The 17565-nt window shown below is 50.7% G+C and overlaps 1 protein-coding gene across 2 annotated transcripts in view; it reads right to left on the reverse strand.

The window, feature by feature from the left end:
- LRRC75A (leucine rich repeat containing 75A) overlaps window positions 1–8426 on the reverse strand; it is a 69768-nt gene extending 61342 nt beyond the window's left edge. The window contains exon 1 of one of the 2 annotated variants that reach the window (XM_005493675.4): window positions 7388–8426. In XM_005493675.4, the coding sequence (XP_005493732.2) occupies window positions 7388–7651 (264 nt within the window). In that variant the 5' untranslated portion in view covers window positions 7652–8426. Of the gene's footprint in view, window positions 1–3314; window positions 3569–7387 lie in introns of those variants that run through there. The other variant, XM_074557316.1, reaches the window with a different exon arrangement.
- Between the last annotated feature and the right edge of the window lie 9139 nt (window positions 8427–17565).

The following is a 17565-nucleotide window of genomic DNA, read 5'->3' on the forward strand; positions in this document are numbered from 1 at the left end:
ATGCTGAGGGTAGGAAACAGAGCTGCAGCTCCCTCCGAACTGCAGCTCCTGTCCCCAGCACCCATTTCCTCACTTTCTGTGCCTAAACAGAGAGCAAGGAGCTGAAAAACCCAGCACACAAATCCCCATCCTCCAAAAAAAAAAAACCCAAACCCTGCTCCTGCTCCAGGCTGGCTCTCCTTCCTCCTGCCCCCCCTCAGCCTCTCCTTTACTGAACCCCCCTTCATTCCCACACAACGGGAATTAACTTTGCTGCCTTGCTGAAATCTCCCCCAAATGCAGCCCCTGAGCACTGCTGGGCATGGGCAGCAGCAGGGGGAGCAGGAGCTGGGCTGGGAAGCTGCTCAGAAAGCAATCCCACAGCCAAGGGGACATCCAGGGACTGAAAGCAGCAGGAGCCAGGGCTGGGCAGGAGCAGACCTCGAGAAAAACCTCCATGGTTTTCCAACAAGGACTTTGGAAAGATCTCGTAAAGAAATTCCCCCATCAACATCAGACCCGAGTGCTGCTCTGCAAAGCAGGACAGGCAGGCTCTGGGGAGATTATTGTGATATAAAGAGGAGTGAAATATCCACGGAGATACCCAAAGGCATCAGGGAAAGGCAGCTCCCTGCCCTGGGCTCTGCTGCCTGCCCAGAGCTCAGAGCTCTCACAAAGGAAGAGCCTCTGACTTTGAAAGACACCAAATCTGAAAGATAAGGAGTCCTGAAAAGATCTGAGAATGCTGGAAAGCTCCAAGCAGCTCCTGCTCTCCAGCAGCAGGGTCAGAGCCAGGAGTAATTGGGGCTAAAACCTTGGGCCTGGAGAGGAATGGAATGGACAATTTGCTTTTCCTTTTAGAGGCAAGATTAAATTTGCCATGCAGTGATCTTTTCTCCAAAATTTGAAGGAGAAGGAGGCTGAGACACACACAGACACAGAGAAAGAGAAATGGAATCAGGCATTAAATCACATCAGGCATTTGGCCAGGACCTGAAGATGTTGAATACTAAAAAATTCCACATTGCTTGTATAGGAGAATGAAATGAATATTAATATATAACCACCTCCCTTAGCTAAGAGAAGGCCACAGCCACAAATCCCCCAAGTGAAGCTCCAAAACACTGAATTCCAGGTGCACCAGCCCCATTGCTGCCCCCACACAGGCCAGGGATGTGCAGGAGGCTGTGCCCACACACCCACACTGCCAGGGAGAGCAGGCAGCCTCACACTCGGGCCTTTCACAGCCTGAAACAGGATCAAAAGGAAAATAGAGGGGGGAAAAAAGGTGTGTGCCAGGCTGTCTGCAGCCCCCAGCTGCTGCATTTCATATCAGGTGTGAAAAAAGCAGAGCCTGGGGTGGGGAAAAACACATTCCTGCTATTATATAAGCAGAGAAAGTGCTGAACAGGGGCTGGGATGGACAACAAGCATTAACTGGTGCCAGCTTGGAGGTTTGTGTCTGCATGAGGGCACAGGCAGGGCCTGATGCTCTGTTCAGGTGCCCACAGCCCAGCCCAGCCCTCACTTTCTATCACCTCCCTGCCTTCCTCTCCCCCCAAAACCACATTTCCCCCAGCAGGAGCAGCAGCAGGCACCTTCCAGGGGGTTCATTAATCATTAAATCCAATCCTGTGCCTGCACATCCACCTGCAAATCCCACTGAAGGATGGGAAGAGGCAAAGAGAGGGAGCATCTTGCACCAGAAGCTGTTTTTTGGGGCAGGAAACACCCCAAATCTCAGAGATATTTGCTGTCAGTGCCTCCAGCAGCCCAAGGGTTAAAAGGCACTGTGTGTGGGGAGCCCTGGTGGGGTTTCAGCAGCAGTTTGAGGCAGAGGAAATGAGGGTTCATCCCAAAGCCACCCCGCTCAGAGCAGGGTTACCCAACTTCCACCCTCTGGGGCCCTGCTGCAGGGCCCTCCCTCAGCCCCAGCAGCTCCCAATTGGGGAAAAACAACCAAAATCCTGCAAAATTCCTCATCCCTGCCCTCAGCTGGCAGCCATAGGCTGGGAGGAGCCCAGAGACCCCAGAGAGCCCAGGCTGGGTCACCTCTGGTGCTCTGAGCGCACAGGAGAAGGGACCAGGCCTCATTTTTGGGGAAATTCCTCCAGCATTCCTGGGGTGGCTCCCATGGGATGCTGCCCATGGCTGGGGAGCACAGGGCCAGGGGCAAGCACTGAGCCCAGCCACAAAGATTTTCATTTTTTCCCTCTCTTGTGTCTCAAGGAGGAAGTCACAGGAGCCCAAAGTGAGCTGTCCCTATCAGTATTTTTTTATCTTTTTTTTTTTTTTGGTGTTTTATTATCCAGTCAAGCCCCTTTTACAATGAAGATATTAATTATTAATTAATTAATTAAGCATCCCTGTGCCACACAGTTCCCAGGCTGCTCGGGTCATGTCTCATTCCCCACAAGCTCTGGCTGGAAAATCCCCTTGGGATGGGGCAGGGGCACAGCTGCACCCACAGCAGGGGCTGTTTGTGGGATAAACCTCAAAGTTTTGTGGGATAAACCTCAAAATTCTGTGGGATGAACCCCAAGGTTTTGTGGGACAAACCCCAAGGTTTTGTGGGATAAACCTCAAGGTTTTGTGGGATAAACCCTAAGATTTTGTGGGATAAAATCCAAGGTTTTGTGAGATAACCCTCAAGGTTTTGTGGGATAAACCCCAAGGTTTTGTGGGAAAAAACCCCAAGGTTTTGTGGGATAAACCCCAAGGTTTTGTGGGACAAACCCCAAGGTTTTGTGGGATAAAACCCAAGGTTTTGTGGGATAAACCCCAAGGTTTTGTGAGATAAAACCCCAAGGTTTTGTGGGATAAAACCCAAGGTTTTGTGGGACAAACCCCAAGGTTTTGTGGGACAAACCCCAAGGTTTTGTGGGACAAACCCCAAGGTTTTGTGGAGTAACCCTCAAGGTTTTGTGGGATAAACCCCAAGGTTTTGTGGGACGAACCCCAAAGTTTTGTGGGATAAATCCCAAGGTTTTGTGGGATAAACACCAAGGTTTTGTGGGACAAACCCCAAGGTTTTGTGGGATAAACCCCAGGGATCCCAGGCAGGGCCCAGCCAGGAGGGGCTGCAATGTTTGGGCACAGAGCGCATTTGCTCCAATCCCTTTCCCCCAGATGGGATTTTTGGGGATGTTTTTGCCCATTTTGGGCCCTCCCCACCCTGGCAATGCCCACCCCAGGCTGGCACAGGGCACAGAATCCACCTTGCCAGTGCTGCCACACCTTGGACCTTGGCATTTGGCTTTGGGCACACCCTGGCATTTACTGCCACGCTTTGCTTTCCCCCCTTTCCCCACTGAATTCCTGCAACTGCTGCTCACCTGCCCTGTGCAGATGATGCTCAGATCTGCTGGGTTCTTCCTCATCCTCCTCCTCTTCCTCCTCCCCTCTCCCCCAGCCCCAGAAGAGCAGCAAAAGCTCCACGTAACCAATGGCAAATTCCTTGAGTGCAACGTAATGGGCTGGGAAGCGCTTCCCCATCTCGCCTGGGAAAAGCGATCCTCTGGCAGCAGGGAGGAGGAGGAAAACATGCTTTGTTTTACAAATCCTCTCCCCAGCAGGAGAGACACTCCCAGAATTTAATATACTGACGGCGCTTGGCTGCCTTAACCACTGAAACTCACCAGTATGGGGGAGAAAATAAAAGGAAAAATAAAATTGCCATGCTCTGTAATGTTCAAACCTATCCTGCTCTGCAGCTGGGGAAAATAGAGCTGGAATTCTCCCAGCTGGATGGTGTGAGGGGTTTGAGAGTGGGTTCTCCTGTCCCAAGTGCTGGACACCCTGAATAAATTCATTTTTTAGCATCTCCTTGTAGGAAAGCAGAGAGGATGCTGCTAGGTAAACCTGGGAAGTCACTCCATGGCAGAGAAATTCCAAGTTATTCCGTGCAGGAATCACTTCCAGCAGTTCCCTCCAGGTGACCAGCGAGCCTCTGGCAACCCCCAACACCAGCCTAAAGCAAATGTTAATTATTTCAGTGTCTTCCCACTGCATTTATGCCAGAGGCATCCTCCCTGCAGCACCTGAGGGAAAACACCTCGGCCAAGGAGAGCACATATAAAAGTTGGGATTTGGGGGGTTTGAATTTTGGGCTCTAGAGCAGAAAGAAGGAAAAAGAAATGAGTGTTCTGTGCCTCAGGAGCTCGATGTTAAATTAGCCTGGCTGTGCCAGAGGAGCACAAACCCTTTGGAATGGCTGCTGGCAGCAGCAATAACAGGAGGGTTATTTTGGGGGCAGGCAGTGGGATCGAATTGCCTCCACAGCAGAGACCACTGCTGACCTCTCTGAGGAAGCAAACTCTGTCTGCTCTTCATGCTTGTTATATTTTTAAACAACAATAACAAAAAAAAAAAAAAAAAACAAAAAAAAAAAACAAAAAAAAACCACCAAAAAAAATCACTTTGTATCTCAGTATTTTATAGTTGTTTGCAACCTCCAGGCATTCCCAGAAACACAAATGAATCCTTACAGGAGCCTGTAAGGAAAACAGCATCGCTGCCACCTCAGGGGAGGGAGAAGGATGAGAAATTCTAAATAAATTCTAAATAAATTCCAAATAAATGGGTGGAATGCAAAGGCCACAGTGGACATTGATGCCAAGGATAGGACTGGAATGACAGGATTGTATACAGGATTGCAGTCCTGCTCTGATTATCAAACACACCTTTTGTGGGGGCAAAAAAAGCCCCCCAGACCTTGTCTTTCAGCGGGTGGTAGGGCAGGGTGTTATAGCACAAAAAACCAAGATTTTCAGCTCTGGCCATGGGCTCATCCTGCTCCAAAAGGAATCGTGGAGGGATGCTGTCAGCCACCCCTCAGCAGCACGCTGGGCTGCCTTCAAAGCCAGCTCATTGCAGTGGAAAGGCTCCCAGTGACCTAAATGCCTGGGATTTCAAAAAATCTCTGCTGAGAGCTGGGCACCAGGTCACTGGGTTTGCTGGGAAAACCCCAATTTTGCTGGAAAACACCCAGTTTTACAGCAGCACCTGCATGGAGAACAGACACCCTAAAAATGGCGCAGGGAAAAGTCTCTGCCCCACTGGGCTCATCCACCCAGCCCTTTCCTTCCCCCCAAATCCTCCCTTTGAGGCTGAGACACCCCAAGGGAGCTCTGGAAGGCTCCAGCTGGAGTGGGAACAACCCCAGGGGTGCCTTGGAGCCCTCCTGAACCATCCCCTCCCAAAAATGCAGCTGCTGGAAAGCTCCAGAGCAGCCAGGATTTGTTCAGTGGGGCATCCCACACTCCCTCCCTGGAGGCAGGGATTAATATCACCTCATTAAAAACCTGCCTGGAGTCTATTATGGTATCTAGGACAGACAGTTCTCTGTTTTGACACTCTAAGATATATTTTATCAGAGAGAGCTCTTCAGAGACACTCAGTGCCAGAGATGCACCTGACTGTAACAGGTTCATTGCTTCCCCCAGCAGTTTGAGATTAATTTTTAGCTTTTTCTTCCCAAATTCCAGCGAGATGAGAGGGTTCCCCCGTGGTCAGGTTTGTCATTAGGGCATCCATGGTGACACATGCCAGCTCCCTCATTCTGCACAGAGAGTGAGGACAGACCTGAGAAAACCCAGCCTGGAGCCAGGGAGAACGTGACAGTGATTCCTGGCACTTTGCAGGCCCCAAGATTTATTTTTTTGGGGAGGTGTTTGAGATAAACACCCTCTAAAATTAGCACCTGCCCTTCTGCCAGCTCCAATGGGCTGTGACAGCGATAAAGATTTGGCGTGGCTGAGAGGGTGCAACATTTGGGCTCTGATCTGCTGCCCAACTCAGCCCCCATGGTCCCACAGATCCCAAATGGAGAGGTCACTGTCCCAAGGAATTCCAGCCCCAAATCCCAGAGAGGCAGCACACTCCTCTCAGGAAAAGTATTTTATCCCAAAGTTGAAAATGGGGAGAGTTTTCCATAATAAAAACCAGAAATCATACGACACAGTTCAGATTTCTCAGCTGGGCTGCTCTGAAGATAATCCTAAACCTGGAGGGCAGAGGGAAAAATGGAAATGGGCTGAATGGGGACAAGCCCCAAACAACACATCCACTCATTGAAAAGGACCAGAAAATGGTGTGGGGATGAAATGCTATCAGCAAAAAAACACCAGCAGCAACCCCCAAAGACAAAATCCCAAAAGAAAACCAGAAAACCACCAACAGCAACCCCCAAACACAAAATCCCAAAAGAAAACCAGAAAACCACCAGCAGCAACCCCCAAACACAAAATCCCAAAAGAAAACCAGAAAACCACCAGCAGCAAACCCCAAACACAAAATCCCAAAAGAAAACCAGAAAACCACCAGCAGCAAACCCCAAAGACAAAATCCCAAAAGAAAACCATAAAACCACCAACAGCAAACCCCCAAACACAAAATCCCAAAAGAAAACCAGAAAACCACCAACACCAAACCCCCAAACACAAAATCCCAAAAGAAAACCAGAAAACCACCAGCAGCAAACCCCAAACACATAATCCCAAAAGAAAACCAGACTGGAGCAGTCCTATGGACAAACTATAGGGCAAAAAATCAGCTCCCCGTGCCCAGCTGAGATCTGAACAACTTTTCCCGGCTGGCAGAACTGGTTACACCGAGCAGCCCAGGGAGAAAACCCGAGCTTGAAGATGGATCAGCTTTAGGTTTGCATGGAAAACTCAAAGCCCTGCGCACCCCAGAGCCTTGAAAACGCCCAGAGCACTCGGGTGTTTTTATCAGCACCTATCAGCAGGAAAAGATTAAATGCTAATTTGCTTTTCTGTTTGCTCACATCAACTTTCCGTCCTGTTGCTTCCCAGCTAATGCCCAGCTCAAACAGATTTTTCAAGGCAAAAGGTCTCGGGCTCGCTACAATTAATTCCCCATTTCCCCAGAGTGGGGAGTGGGGAATTCTCGTTTCTCCCAGCCACAGTCAACACCAGCAAAACTCCACCAGGCGATTGTGTGCGCCAAAAAGATAAAGAAGCAACGCTGCCAGCTCTGGGTATTTGTGAGCCAGCAAAGAAAAGAGCTGATTCTCAAAAGCTGCCAGCTCCAATTGCCTCGGCGCTTTTCCGGAGCTGCTTGAAACACCAAACTTTTGGAAAGTTGAGTGGGAACCACTTGGAGCAGGCTGCAAACCCCAGAGCCACAAGGCAAAAGGGAAGGGGGAGAAACACACCCGGCAGCGTTTGGTGGCTGCGGACACCACCGAGCACCTCCCTGGGGGTATTTCCCCCTCTGTGACACCCCGACCACCCTGCAGCTTCCCCACAATGTCACCACGCGAGTCAGAGCCGCAGGAGCGGAGCGCGGCCGCTGTTTGCCCCCAAAAGCAGCACCAGTCGTTCTCCAGCTCTGTTTTCCCCAGCTCAGCCCCTTCCCCCGGAGAAAGCCGCCCGTGCTCACTCACCTGCCGCAGGTTCTTCAGCAGCTCGGTGGCTTCCTCCTGCCTGCCCTGCTTGACCAGCAGCAGCATGTCCTGGATCATGCAGATCCTCCGGTGGTACGGGGGCAAGCTGGGGCCGGCGCCCTTGCCGAACTTCTCGCCGGACTTGGCCACGAGGGAAGCCAGGAAATCGCCCCTTTCCCTGGGGGCCGCCTTCCTGCGGGGCTGCCCCGGGGGGCTCTCCCCGGCGCTGCCCGGCTGGCAGCCCTTGGTCTGCTTGGTGCCCATGGCCGGCGGCTCCCGCAGCCCGGGGGCCGCATGCAAGGGGGGCGCCGAGCCTGGGGGGGCACAGCACAAAGGGCTGGGGCTGCACAAAGGCTCGGGAGGTTCCGAGGATGCCCGGGAGGCTCGGGGGGATCAGCGGAGGGGTCGCTGCCCGGCGGCGGCGGGGCGGCTCCGCTCCCTCAGGCGGAGGCTGGGGCGGCTGCGCCCGGCCGGGAGGAGCCGCGGCTCGGCCGCTCCGCTCCGCTCCATCGCCGGCAGCGGCAGAACCGCCGGATCCGGGCAGCTCCGGGCAGCTCCGGGCGCTGCCTCAGCCCGGCGGCGGCGGCGGCTCCTCCGCGCAGCCTCCTCCCGGTGCCGAGGGATCCCCGGGGGTGCCCCGGGCTCGGGGGGAACTGTTGCGCTCAGGGGGCTCCCCCGGAGGCGGCGCGGCTCGGCCGGCTCGGGGCGCTCGGAGCGGGGAGAGCCGGGGGAGGGCCGGGGGCGGGCACCGTGCACCGAGGCAGGGCTTGCGGAGGAAGCCGCAGCCGGACGGGGCTGGCTCGTCCTTCCTTCCCCGTGGGCCGGGGGCTCCGCACGCCCCGCCGGGGACAGCGCGGATGGGGCCGGGCTGGGCGGCGCCCCTGAGGGCATCCCCGGGGAGGGATTCCCGCCGCAGCCTCGTCACCCGCGGGGTTTGGTGGCGTTCGGTCCCTCGGGGGTGTCCCCCCGCCTGTCCCCTGCGGGCGATGCTGGCATTCTGTCCGGCCACACCGAGCCTGGCTGCTCCTGCACCTGCTGCCCTCCCTCACCCTCAGCCCTGCGGCCCATCCGGACATCGCCACCTGTGCCCCATCCCCAGCCAGCGCTGCCACCCCTCCCTTGCAGGTGCTGCTCCTTCCAGCCGCTCCCCAGCCCATATTCCATCACTTCTGATGTTCCATCGCCCCTGGTGTTCCATCACTCCTCATCTCTCAGGCTCTCCCCTGCCCGGGCTCAGGGCATGGATTCAAGCTCCCTGATAAAGCTCACGGTGAGCAGCTCCTCCAGCCAAGCTCTGCTCACCTGCTGCAGCACACAAATTGCTCAAGAAGAACCTGCGAGAGATCAGCTTTGGGGTGATGAGGGCCCAGCTGTGGCCTCAGACCCTTTCCTGATGTGAGGGGATGGTTTCCCACAGAGAAACTCTTTGCAACTGTTTTAAAAAGAATCCCAAAGCAATGAGGGGATGTTTTCCAACACAGAAAAGCTCTGCAACTGTTTTTACAAAAGACTCCCCCATGGGATGTTTTTGCCTCTCTGCGCCCCGTGCAATGGCACATCCCTGAACGCACAAATTCCCAAATTCCACGTTGCTGTGGTGGATGAAAGGCAGCTCTCCCCCACCACCACAGGGCTGGAGGTCCCTGCGATTGTTTCTCAAACCTGACTCATTCTGATGCACAGACCACGAGAACAGCACGGCCCCAGTGACTTCAGCAGGGCTTGGCTCTGCTCTGCAGGGCTGTGCTGCACATGAGCCAAAAGCTGGGGGTCCTCCCCCAAAAACACAGCTCAGGGCCAAAAACTGCAGTTCACACTTCAGCCATAGCGAGTCAAGTCAGATGAGGGAAACAGGTGATGCCCCAGGTTTTAACTTTTATATTTTTCAGATTCTGTGCTGCTTTAGGTGTAGCTCTGAGCTTCATGTAATATGTTACTCAGTTCCCTTCACAGGGTAAGGAGACGAAACAATCTTTTCCAGCTTGACCAAGGACAAGCTGCAGGCCCAAAAAAATACAAACAATGGTTGTTGTTGTGGGCCTTGGGTCTTCAAAGAGAGAAGAGCAGTTATTTGTTGTAGTAAAATTGTTTTTTGCATCAATGTAAGGAGTTCAGAGTAATTATTAAAGTCCATGCTAAAAGCTTTCTGGCATACAGCCCTGATGTTTTGAGCAGAAGCAGCAAAAGCAGCAGCCACTGTCTCCTTTTCTTCTTCATCATCATCATCATCTGCACCCCATTACCGGGGCTTTTTATTCATAAATCATCCAATAGCTAAAAACATGATTCTAAAACATTCTGCACCAATCTGAACTTAATTCTAATGTACAAAAGTAGTGTCAGTTCTCACACAAAATCTTACATATATAATTTTGTCTATTTATGTAAATGGTACGATCTGTGTTCTTACCTAAAATCTGCATATATAATTTTATCTATTTACACAAACAGTTCTATCTATTCCATCTAGAAACCCAAGCAATGTCCTGCTGTGTTTTTGTTATGTCTGGAGCTAAGTTCAGCCAGGCTTTAGGGCCTTTTACTGGCTAACACGGTCTCCTAAGGCACTCAAGATCTATTTCTATTTACTCAAAACTAAAACTTACACTTCTACTTCAAGTCTGCCTGACTTCATAATATATTTCAGCTTCTCTAGAGGTTCTAATTCAAACCCTGCATTCTTTTCTCTCTCTGAGGGACTCAGGCTTTTATTTCATTCCTATAAAGAGTGAATTGAAGAGAGAGAAACAAGAAGGATGAGATTTATATAACCTAAAGCTGGAATTGGACAATTAACCCAACATGAAAATGGGGCAGAATTGATAACAATGAGAGTCCCTGTGAGTGTTTGTGCATTTTGGGACCATTTTGGTTCATCTTGGGTTCATTTTGGGACCATTTTGGTTCATTTTGGGACCATTTTGATTCATTTTGGGTGCAGCCCTGGCTGGGCTCTTGTGCTGCCCAAGGTGGATCCATTGAGGAGATGGATTTTAATAAATCCCTGTTTTATTCTTTAACCCTCTGCCTGTCCCAGGTCCATCCCAGAGCCTGTTCTTTCCTCTCATCTCTAAGTCTGAGGTACAGCAAGGAGCCAGCAAGGTCAGTTCACCTCTGCAACAAAAATATTCCAGGCTGGAAAAGCAGCAGAGAGGGAAATCCCACGTGGGGCTGAGCTGCCCTGCTCCCCCAGAGTGACACAGCCACAAAAGCAGAGCAGCCCATAGGGAGGGAGGGAGAGGTGCCCTGAAGGTGCTGAGGAGAAACAAATCCAGCCCACCCCTGACTTTCCAGCACTTTAAAAAAGGCATTTTGTGCATTTTCAAGCAGTTCCAAACTCGCTGCTCATGCAGCTTTGTCAGCACCGGCACCAGGAACCTCTCCAGGCCCATCCACCCATTGTGGGGCACCCCAATCCTCATCCTCATCCTCATTCCCAGTGGAATGGGGCACCAAGGAGGCACCAAGGAGAGCAAGGAGAGGGTTCTGCACAGCAACCACAGCCCTGAGTCAACAAACAGAGCCCAACCTTTGCCCTCCTGACGCTGCTGCCAGCAGGGCAGGGAGTTCAGCCCCTGCTCCTGGTTGTTTGTGGCACACAGGACAAAGCCAGGGGGGAAAAAAAAAAAGAAAAGAAAAGAAAAACTAAAGTCAGGAGTGTGGGGTGTGAGCTGGTGAGCAGTGAGAGCAAACAGCCCCAGGAGGAGCTGGGTTCTGTCCCTGAGGGATGCAGAGGCACCAGGAGCACCCAGGGGATGAGCCCAGGCTGGTGGGAGATGAGCAGATGTCCAAGTGAGGGAGCGACCACCTTTGTTGATTTCGCATCTGACTCCGTTTATTCACTCAATCAGTCACTTTTTATAACAGTGTTAATTCACTTCATGCATATTGCAAAATCTGAGCTCCTGACAGGCTGTAGAGAAAACTTCAGCTCCTCCATTTGTTTACAATACCTGAAGTTAGTTTACTGAAACCAAGATCAGTGTTCACACCTTAACAGGAAAGGTTCTCAAAACCTTCATATCTATTCTCAGACCGGCCGTCTGTTCCCAGTAGCAGCCAAGGACAGAACGGTCTGAGAATCTTGTTGTTTATATAAAAGGTGGCTGAGAACCTAATTATTTACAGGATCAAGCCTGGGAAAGGCTGCTTTTTTCCCTGAGCTGAATACCTTCATGGCCTCTTTCTTTAAGCCATGCTTGAACCAGGCTCTCCACAAGCAGATCCCTCAGGAGCTCCATCCCAGAGCCAACATCCCAGAGCCTCCATCCCAAAGCCAACATCCCACAGCCTCCATCCCACAGCCTCCATCCCAGAGCCAACACCCCAGAGCCTCCATCGCAGACCCTCCATCCCAGGGCCTCCATCGCAGAGCCTCCATCGCAGAGCCTCCATCGCAGAGCCAACATCCCAGAGCCAACATCCCAGAGCCAACATCCCACAGCCTCCATCCCAGAGCCTCATTCCTAGAGCCTCCATCCCAGAGCCTCCATCTCAGAGCCTCATTCCTAGAGCCTCCATCCCACAGCCTCCATCCCACAGCCAACATCCCAAAGCCTCCATCGCAGAGGCTCCATCACAGAGGCAACATCCCACAGCCTCCATCCCACAGCCTCCATCCCAGCGCCTCCATCCCAGAGCGAACATCCCAGAGCCTCCATCGCAGAGCCTCCATCCCACAGCCTCCATCCCAGAGCCAACATCCCACAGCCTCCATCCCACAGCCTCCATCCCACAGCCTCCATCCCAGAGCGAACATCCCAGAGCCTCCATCGCAGAGCCAACATCCCAGGGGCTCCATCCCAGCGCCTCCATCCCACAGCCTCCATCCCACAGCCTCCATCCCTCCTGCACCCTCCCAGGCTCTCCTGAGGCACAGCCCCAGCCCCTCCCTGCACACTCAGCATTTCCCAGGTGTGCTCAGCACACCCAAACCAAGCAATGCACTGGGAATTGCTCTGTGCCGGGAGCCAGGGCTGTGCCAGCATTTGGCACTGGGATATTCTGCCAAACTCACCCCCAGAGCCACAGCCCGTTAAGGGCTGTTTGTCTAACGGGGTTTCTTCTCTTTTATTCACTCCTATCATGCTTTTTGTGATATCTGATATTGAGTTAGAAAAGTCCTCAAAGGGAAACAACTTCAGCTCGTGAGATCACAAACCCCAACAGTTCCTCCTCTGCCACAAAATCCAGATTTAAGAATTAAAGTCATCACTTCCACATCAAAAAGAAATAAAGTTTCCAGTGCATTGAGCCAGGGAACATCCCTGATAACCTGGTGGAATTCTGACAGCAAATCCCTGAAAACAGAGAGGTTTGCCCTCAGTCCCAGGGGGGGCACCCACCAAACCTCTTGGCACAGCTGTAATAAATCACAGATTGTTTTTCAGACCAAACTCATTCCCACTTCCAGGAAGCACTGATTGGAAGGTCCCAGTCTCTTGCCAGCCCTCCTGCGTTTGCAAATCCTGCAGCTCACCCAGACACTCACAGGAGAATTAATTTCCTTTCCCTAAAATAGAAAACCCCTTCCTGATCCCAGGTTCTGCCCAGGACTCCCATCCTGACCTGGAAAATTCACTTTGGATGAGTTTGATCCAATATGGGACATTCCAAAGAGGATCTGCCCTTGGAGCCCTCTCTGAGTGGGAATTTTCTGAGTTCCCACCATCCCTGCTGGGTTTGGAGCTCTCACACTGCACCTGAGACACCCAAACACAAAACCCTTGGATTTCAGGGATTCTTTCTCACCTCCTCTCCTCTCAGATTCTTCCTCCTTTCTGGCAGCTCATTCAAACCAGACATTGAGCTGGGACCAATCTGCTTCTCACCATCCTCCTTGGAAAGGCAACCCAGGAATCCCCAATTTTTGTTGATTGGGATGAAATAATTTGGATTAATTTTAAATATCACTATCAGAGCCAGGCTGCAGCTGCTCACTGTGTGAAAAAGACTGAGGGAAATAATCCTTTCAGTATGGCATTTAAAGGAATCCCAGAGTTAATGTGATTTTTATCTCTTCCTCCAAAAAGAAATTTTTAAAAAATCAACTTTCCTGTAAGACCCCAATATATGCAGCAAAAGAGGAGTCTCAGCAATCCCTGGGGAAGGAGGCCAAATTGAAAAATGTGATTTTAAAAGGACAGAGAGGCATCCTCATCTCAAGCTTGATTCAATTGGGCTCTGCCAGCAGACAGGGTGGAAAAGCTGAGATAAAATTGCAGATGAACCAAACTCCAGATGAAAGGGGCCAATAAAATGATGAGAAGCATCACATGAGAGGTGTTTTGAAGGAGAAATGAAAGAATCTCAGGTAGAAGCATTCATGTTTCCTCCTGGCAGGGGATGAAATCTTCCTGTGTTCACCTCTGAATTAATTCCCTGCCTTTGAAAAGGGAGAAGAATTGAGAAAAATATCCCCAAAGCAAGGGGGAACCTGAGCAGGCAGGGAAATATTGCTGAGAGAGAGTCCTGGGATCTGCCCTGAGCTCTGGCATCTGATTTCAGCAGGGTCCCAGATGGGAGAATAAACTGTGGCAGGAGCGACCACAGAGGGGCCAGAGCTGCCAAAACCCCAAAGCTCCACCTGCAGAATTCCCTTCTCCATTGGGAATTTGCTGCCCCTTTCATGGCACTGAAACCACTGGACCTGTACAAGCATTTTTAGAATAAATAATTAATATTTAAAACAAACCCAAGTCTCCTTCTGAGCAATTCAGTGCCACAGATGGAAATTGGGGTTTTTCATGGCCAAACCAATTGAATTCCTAAAATGTTCCCCCGTCCCCAACCCCACCAGCAGCTCCTGGTCCTCAGCAGGCACAGGAGGGTCCCTCCAATGCTCCCTCTTGAAGATTTTAACTTTAAAAAACTGAAATTCCAGCAAAAGTTTTACTGATTTCTCAGAGGATTCATGGGGGAATTTCTTGGTTTAGGTTTTGGAGTGGTGGTTGTTCATTTGTTTGGGTTTTTTGGGTTTTTTTTTTGTCACTAACAAGTGTTTAGTTGTTTAATCCAATCAGAAGAGCAGAAAAATGTTTGTGAGATTCCAGCAGTGTTGCCTCAATCCAAAGGGATGGGCTGTGGAAAAGGATCTTGGAAAAGGGAACATGGAAAAGGATCATGGAAAAGGGAACAAGGAAAATGGAACAAGGAAAATGGGAGAGGATCTTGGAAAAGGGAACATGGAAAAGGATCATGGAAAATGGAACAAGGAAAATGGAACAAGGAAAATGGGAGAGGATCTTGGAAAAGGGAACATTGAAAAGGGAACATGGGAAAAGGGAATATGGAAAAGGATCTTGGAAAAGCATCATGGAAGAGGGAACATGGAAAATAAGAACATGGAAAAAGGGAACACATGGAAAAGGGAATATGGAAAAAGAGAACGTGGAAAAGGGGATCCTGGAAAAGGATCATGGAAAAGGGAACATGGAAAAAGGATTATGGGAGAGGATCATGGAAGAGGATCCTGGAAAAGGTTACATGGAAAAGGGATCCTAGAAAAGGGAACATGGAGAGGGATCCTGGAAAAGAGAACATGGAAAAGGGATCTTGGAAAAGGGAAATGGAAAAAGGGATCCTGGAAAAAGGGATCCCAGAAAGGGATCCTGGGAAAGTCACCCTAGAAAAGGGATCCTAGAAAAGAAGCCCTGAAAAAGGGATCCTGAAAAACTGATCCTGGAAAGGGATCCTGGCAAAAGGATCATGGATAAGGGGTCTTGGAAAAGGATCTTGCCCAAGGGATCCTTCCCAGGTCCTGGGGGTTCCCTCTCCCATCCCATCCTGGCTCTGGGGCTGGAGCCTGCCAGGGGATGCACAAAACTCCAGGAGAAATCCAGGGACACTTCCCAAAGTGTCAGCTCCCAAATCCACAGTTCCCCATCCCAAATCCTCCCTGCCCTATTTCCCTGCCAAAGCCTCTCTGGGCAATGCTGCTCCCTGCACCCCCCAGAAAATTCCCCGAGGAATTCCCAGTCCTGCTGGGAGGGAAGCAAAGGGTGCCTTGTCCAGATGACTCCAGAAAAATTCCTGGCAGCTTTAACCTCGTGCTAAACAGCTTTTGGTCAGTGTGTAAACAGACTTTGGGTTTTATAAACATGGGATCCAGGCCTGGGGTGGGAAAAGAGCTGGAACTGTCCCAGAGGGAGGATGGATCACTTCCTGCAGCCCCAGGCAGTTTTGGGTTTGCTCAGGGTTTGAGTTGGGCTGGGAATGTTTTGTGTGGAAAACCTTGGGAGAGAGAAGGGGAGAACACCTGGGTTTGGGAAAAGATGGGGCTGGAGAAATGCTTCTGGTAAATTGGAAAAAAAATATCTTAAAGAAGAAGAATAATGGGATTAGGAGGGAGAGGATGCAGTAGGAGAGAATCCAAATGGACTTCGGAGCATCCAAAATTCCGAAAGAAAAGGTGAATTATGCAGGTGAGCCACAACCCAGAATTTAGACCTAAAATGGAAGGGAAATACAAAAGCAGTGCTGAGAAATGTGGATCTACCTCCCCTTTCCCCTTTGTGGCATTGCTCAGCATCCCAGGGATGCTCAGGACATGAAAATATCCCAGAACTGGAAGCAGCACATTCTGAAATGCAGCCCCTGCACTTGAGTTTTTGGGAATTAAAAGCACCAACCCCCAGCACTCAGCAAAACTGGCATTAAAAGCTCAGTGAGCACCCAGCCATGGCTCAGATCTTTGGCTTTGCAGAGGCTCCAAACCCTTTCCAGAGCAGCATTTTAGGGTCCCTCTCACCACCACAATGAGGATTTCAGATTTCACAGCTTTCCCACACCAGAGCCTTTTCCCAGCTGGGAACCCTCCCTGGCACAACCACACTCTCTGGGATTATTTTGTTTTCCCAGCCCAAATGAACCCAAAGGCTCAAAAAGGTTCAGCAAAGAGAAGAGAAAGCTCATCAAGCAGCAGATGGTGACAATCCTGAGCAAGCCAGAGGCCTCTTCCCTGCTTGGCCTTAGCCTTAATCTAGATAAAAGCCCTCTCTTCTGCAGCTAAGAGCTTATTTTGCTCAGTAAGAAGATGAGGGTGTTAAAACATGCAGAGCAGGGGGAGTGTTGCTATTTTGAGACAGGGATGAGACTTCTCAAGACCCAACTGGTTCATTTATTGCCCTGGATATTCCCAATTTCTGCCTCCTTTTCACCTGGGGTAACCCATGGCCCCTTGGAAAAGAAGAGCCAGCACTACTCAAATCATTTCAGTTGGTTGTGAACACCAAAATAAATTTGCCAAGGTGTGTTCACATTCCTTCCCTTCCCTTCCCTTCCCTTCCCTTCCCTTCCCTTCCCTTCCCTTCCCTTCCCTTCCCTTCCCTTCCCTTCCCTTCCCTTCCCTTCCCTTCCCTTCCCTTCCCTTCCCTTCCCTTCCCTTCCCTTCCCTTCCCTTCCCTTCCCTTCCCTTCCCTTCCCTTTTTCCTTTCCCTTCCCTTTTTCCTTTCCCTTCCCTTTTTCCTTTCCCTTCCCTTTTTCCTTTCCCTTCCCTTTTTCCTTTCCCTTCCCTTTTTCCTTTCCCTTCCCTTTTTCCTTTCCCTTCCCTTTTTCCTTTCCCTTCCCTTTTTCCTTTCCCTTCCCTTTTTCCTTTCCCTTCCCTTTTTCCTTTCCCTTCCCTTTTTCCTTTCCCTTCCCTTTTTCCTTTCCCTTCCCTTTTTCCTTTCCCTTCCCTTTTTTTTCCTTTCCCTTCCCTTTTTCCTTTCCCTTCCCTTTTTCCTTTCCTTTTTAAATGATCTTTTTTGGCTCTGCTGAGAGGGTTCTTCTCTGTTGTGGCTTTGGAAGCAAGTAAATCACTTTGCCTTCCCTTTACATCTCTATACAAATAAATCAAATAAACTTTTTTTTTTTTTCCTTTTTTACAAATAGTTTTGGGGTTTTTGGTCTTTGCAAATAAAACGAATCAATCCCTTTGCAGCCTCAGAAATGCCCCCTGCCACTTGCAGGCACGATGCAGATCCCAGCACTCCCTCACGGTTTGGGTTCATGAGTCACCCTCTGCTTCCAGCACCTCTGCAAGCCCAAGGAATGAAACCGAACCCCTCGAACGCGTTCTTGGCATCTCCCAGGAGCTCCAACCACACCAATCCCAACCCTTCCAGGTGCCAGGAGGAAAAGCAGCCGCTCCCAAGAGCGGGGAGAGTCTGGGGTGAGGAGCTGCTGGACAAGGGAGGGTT

The sequence above is a fragment of the Zonotrichia albicollis genome, chromosome 22 (assembly GCF_047830755.1).
Source record: "Zonotrichia albicollis isolate bZonAlb1 chromosome 22, bZonAlb1.hap1, whole genome shotgun sequence".
Lineage (NCBI taxonomy): Eukaryota > Metazoa > Chordata > Aves > Passeriformes > Passerellidae > Zonotrichia > Zonotrichia albicollis.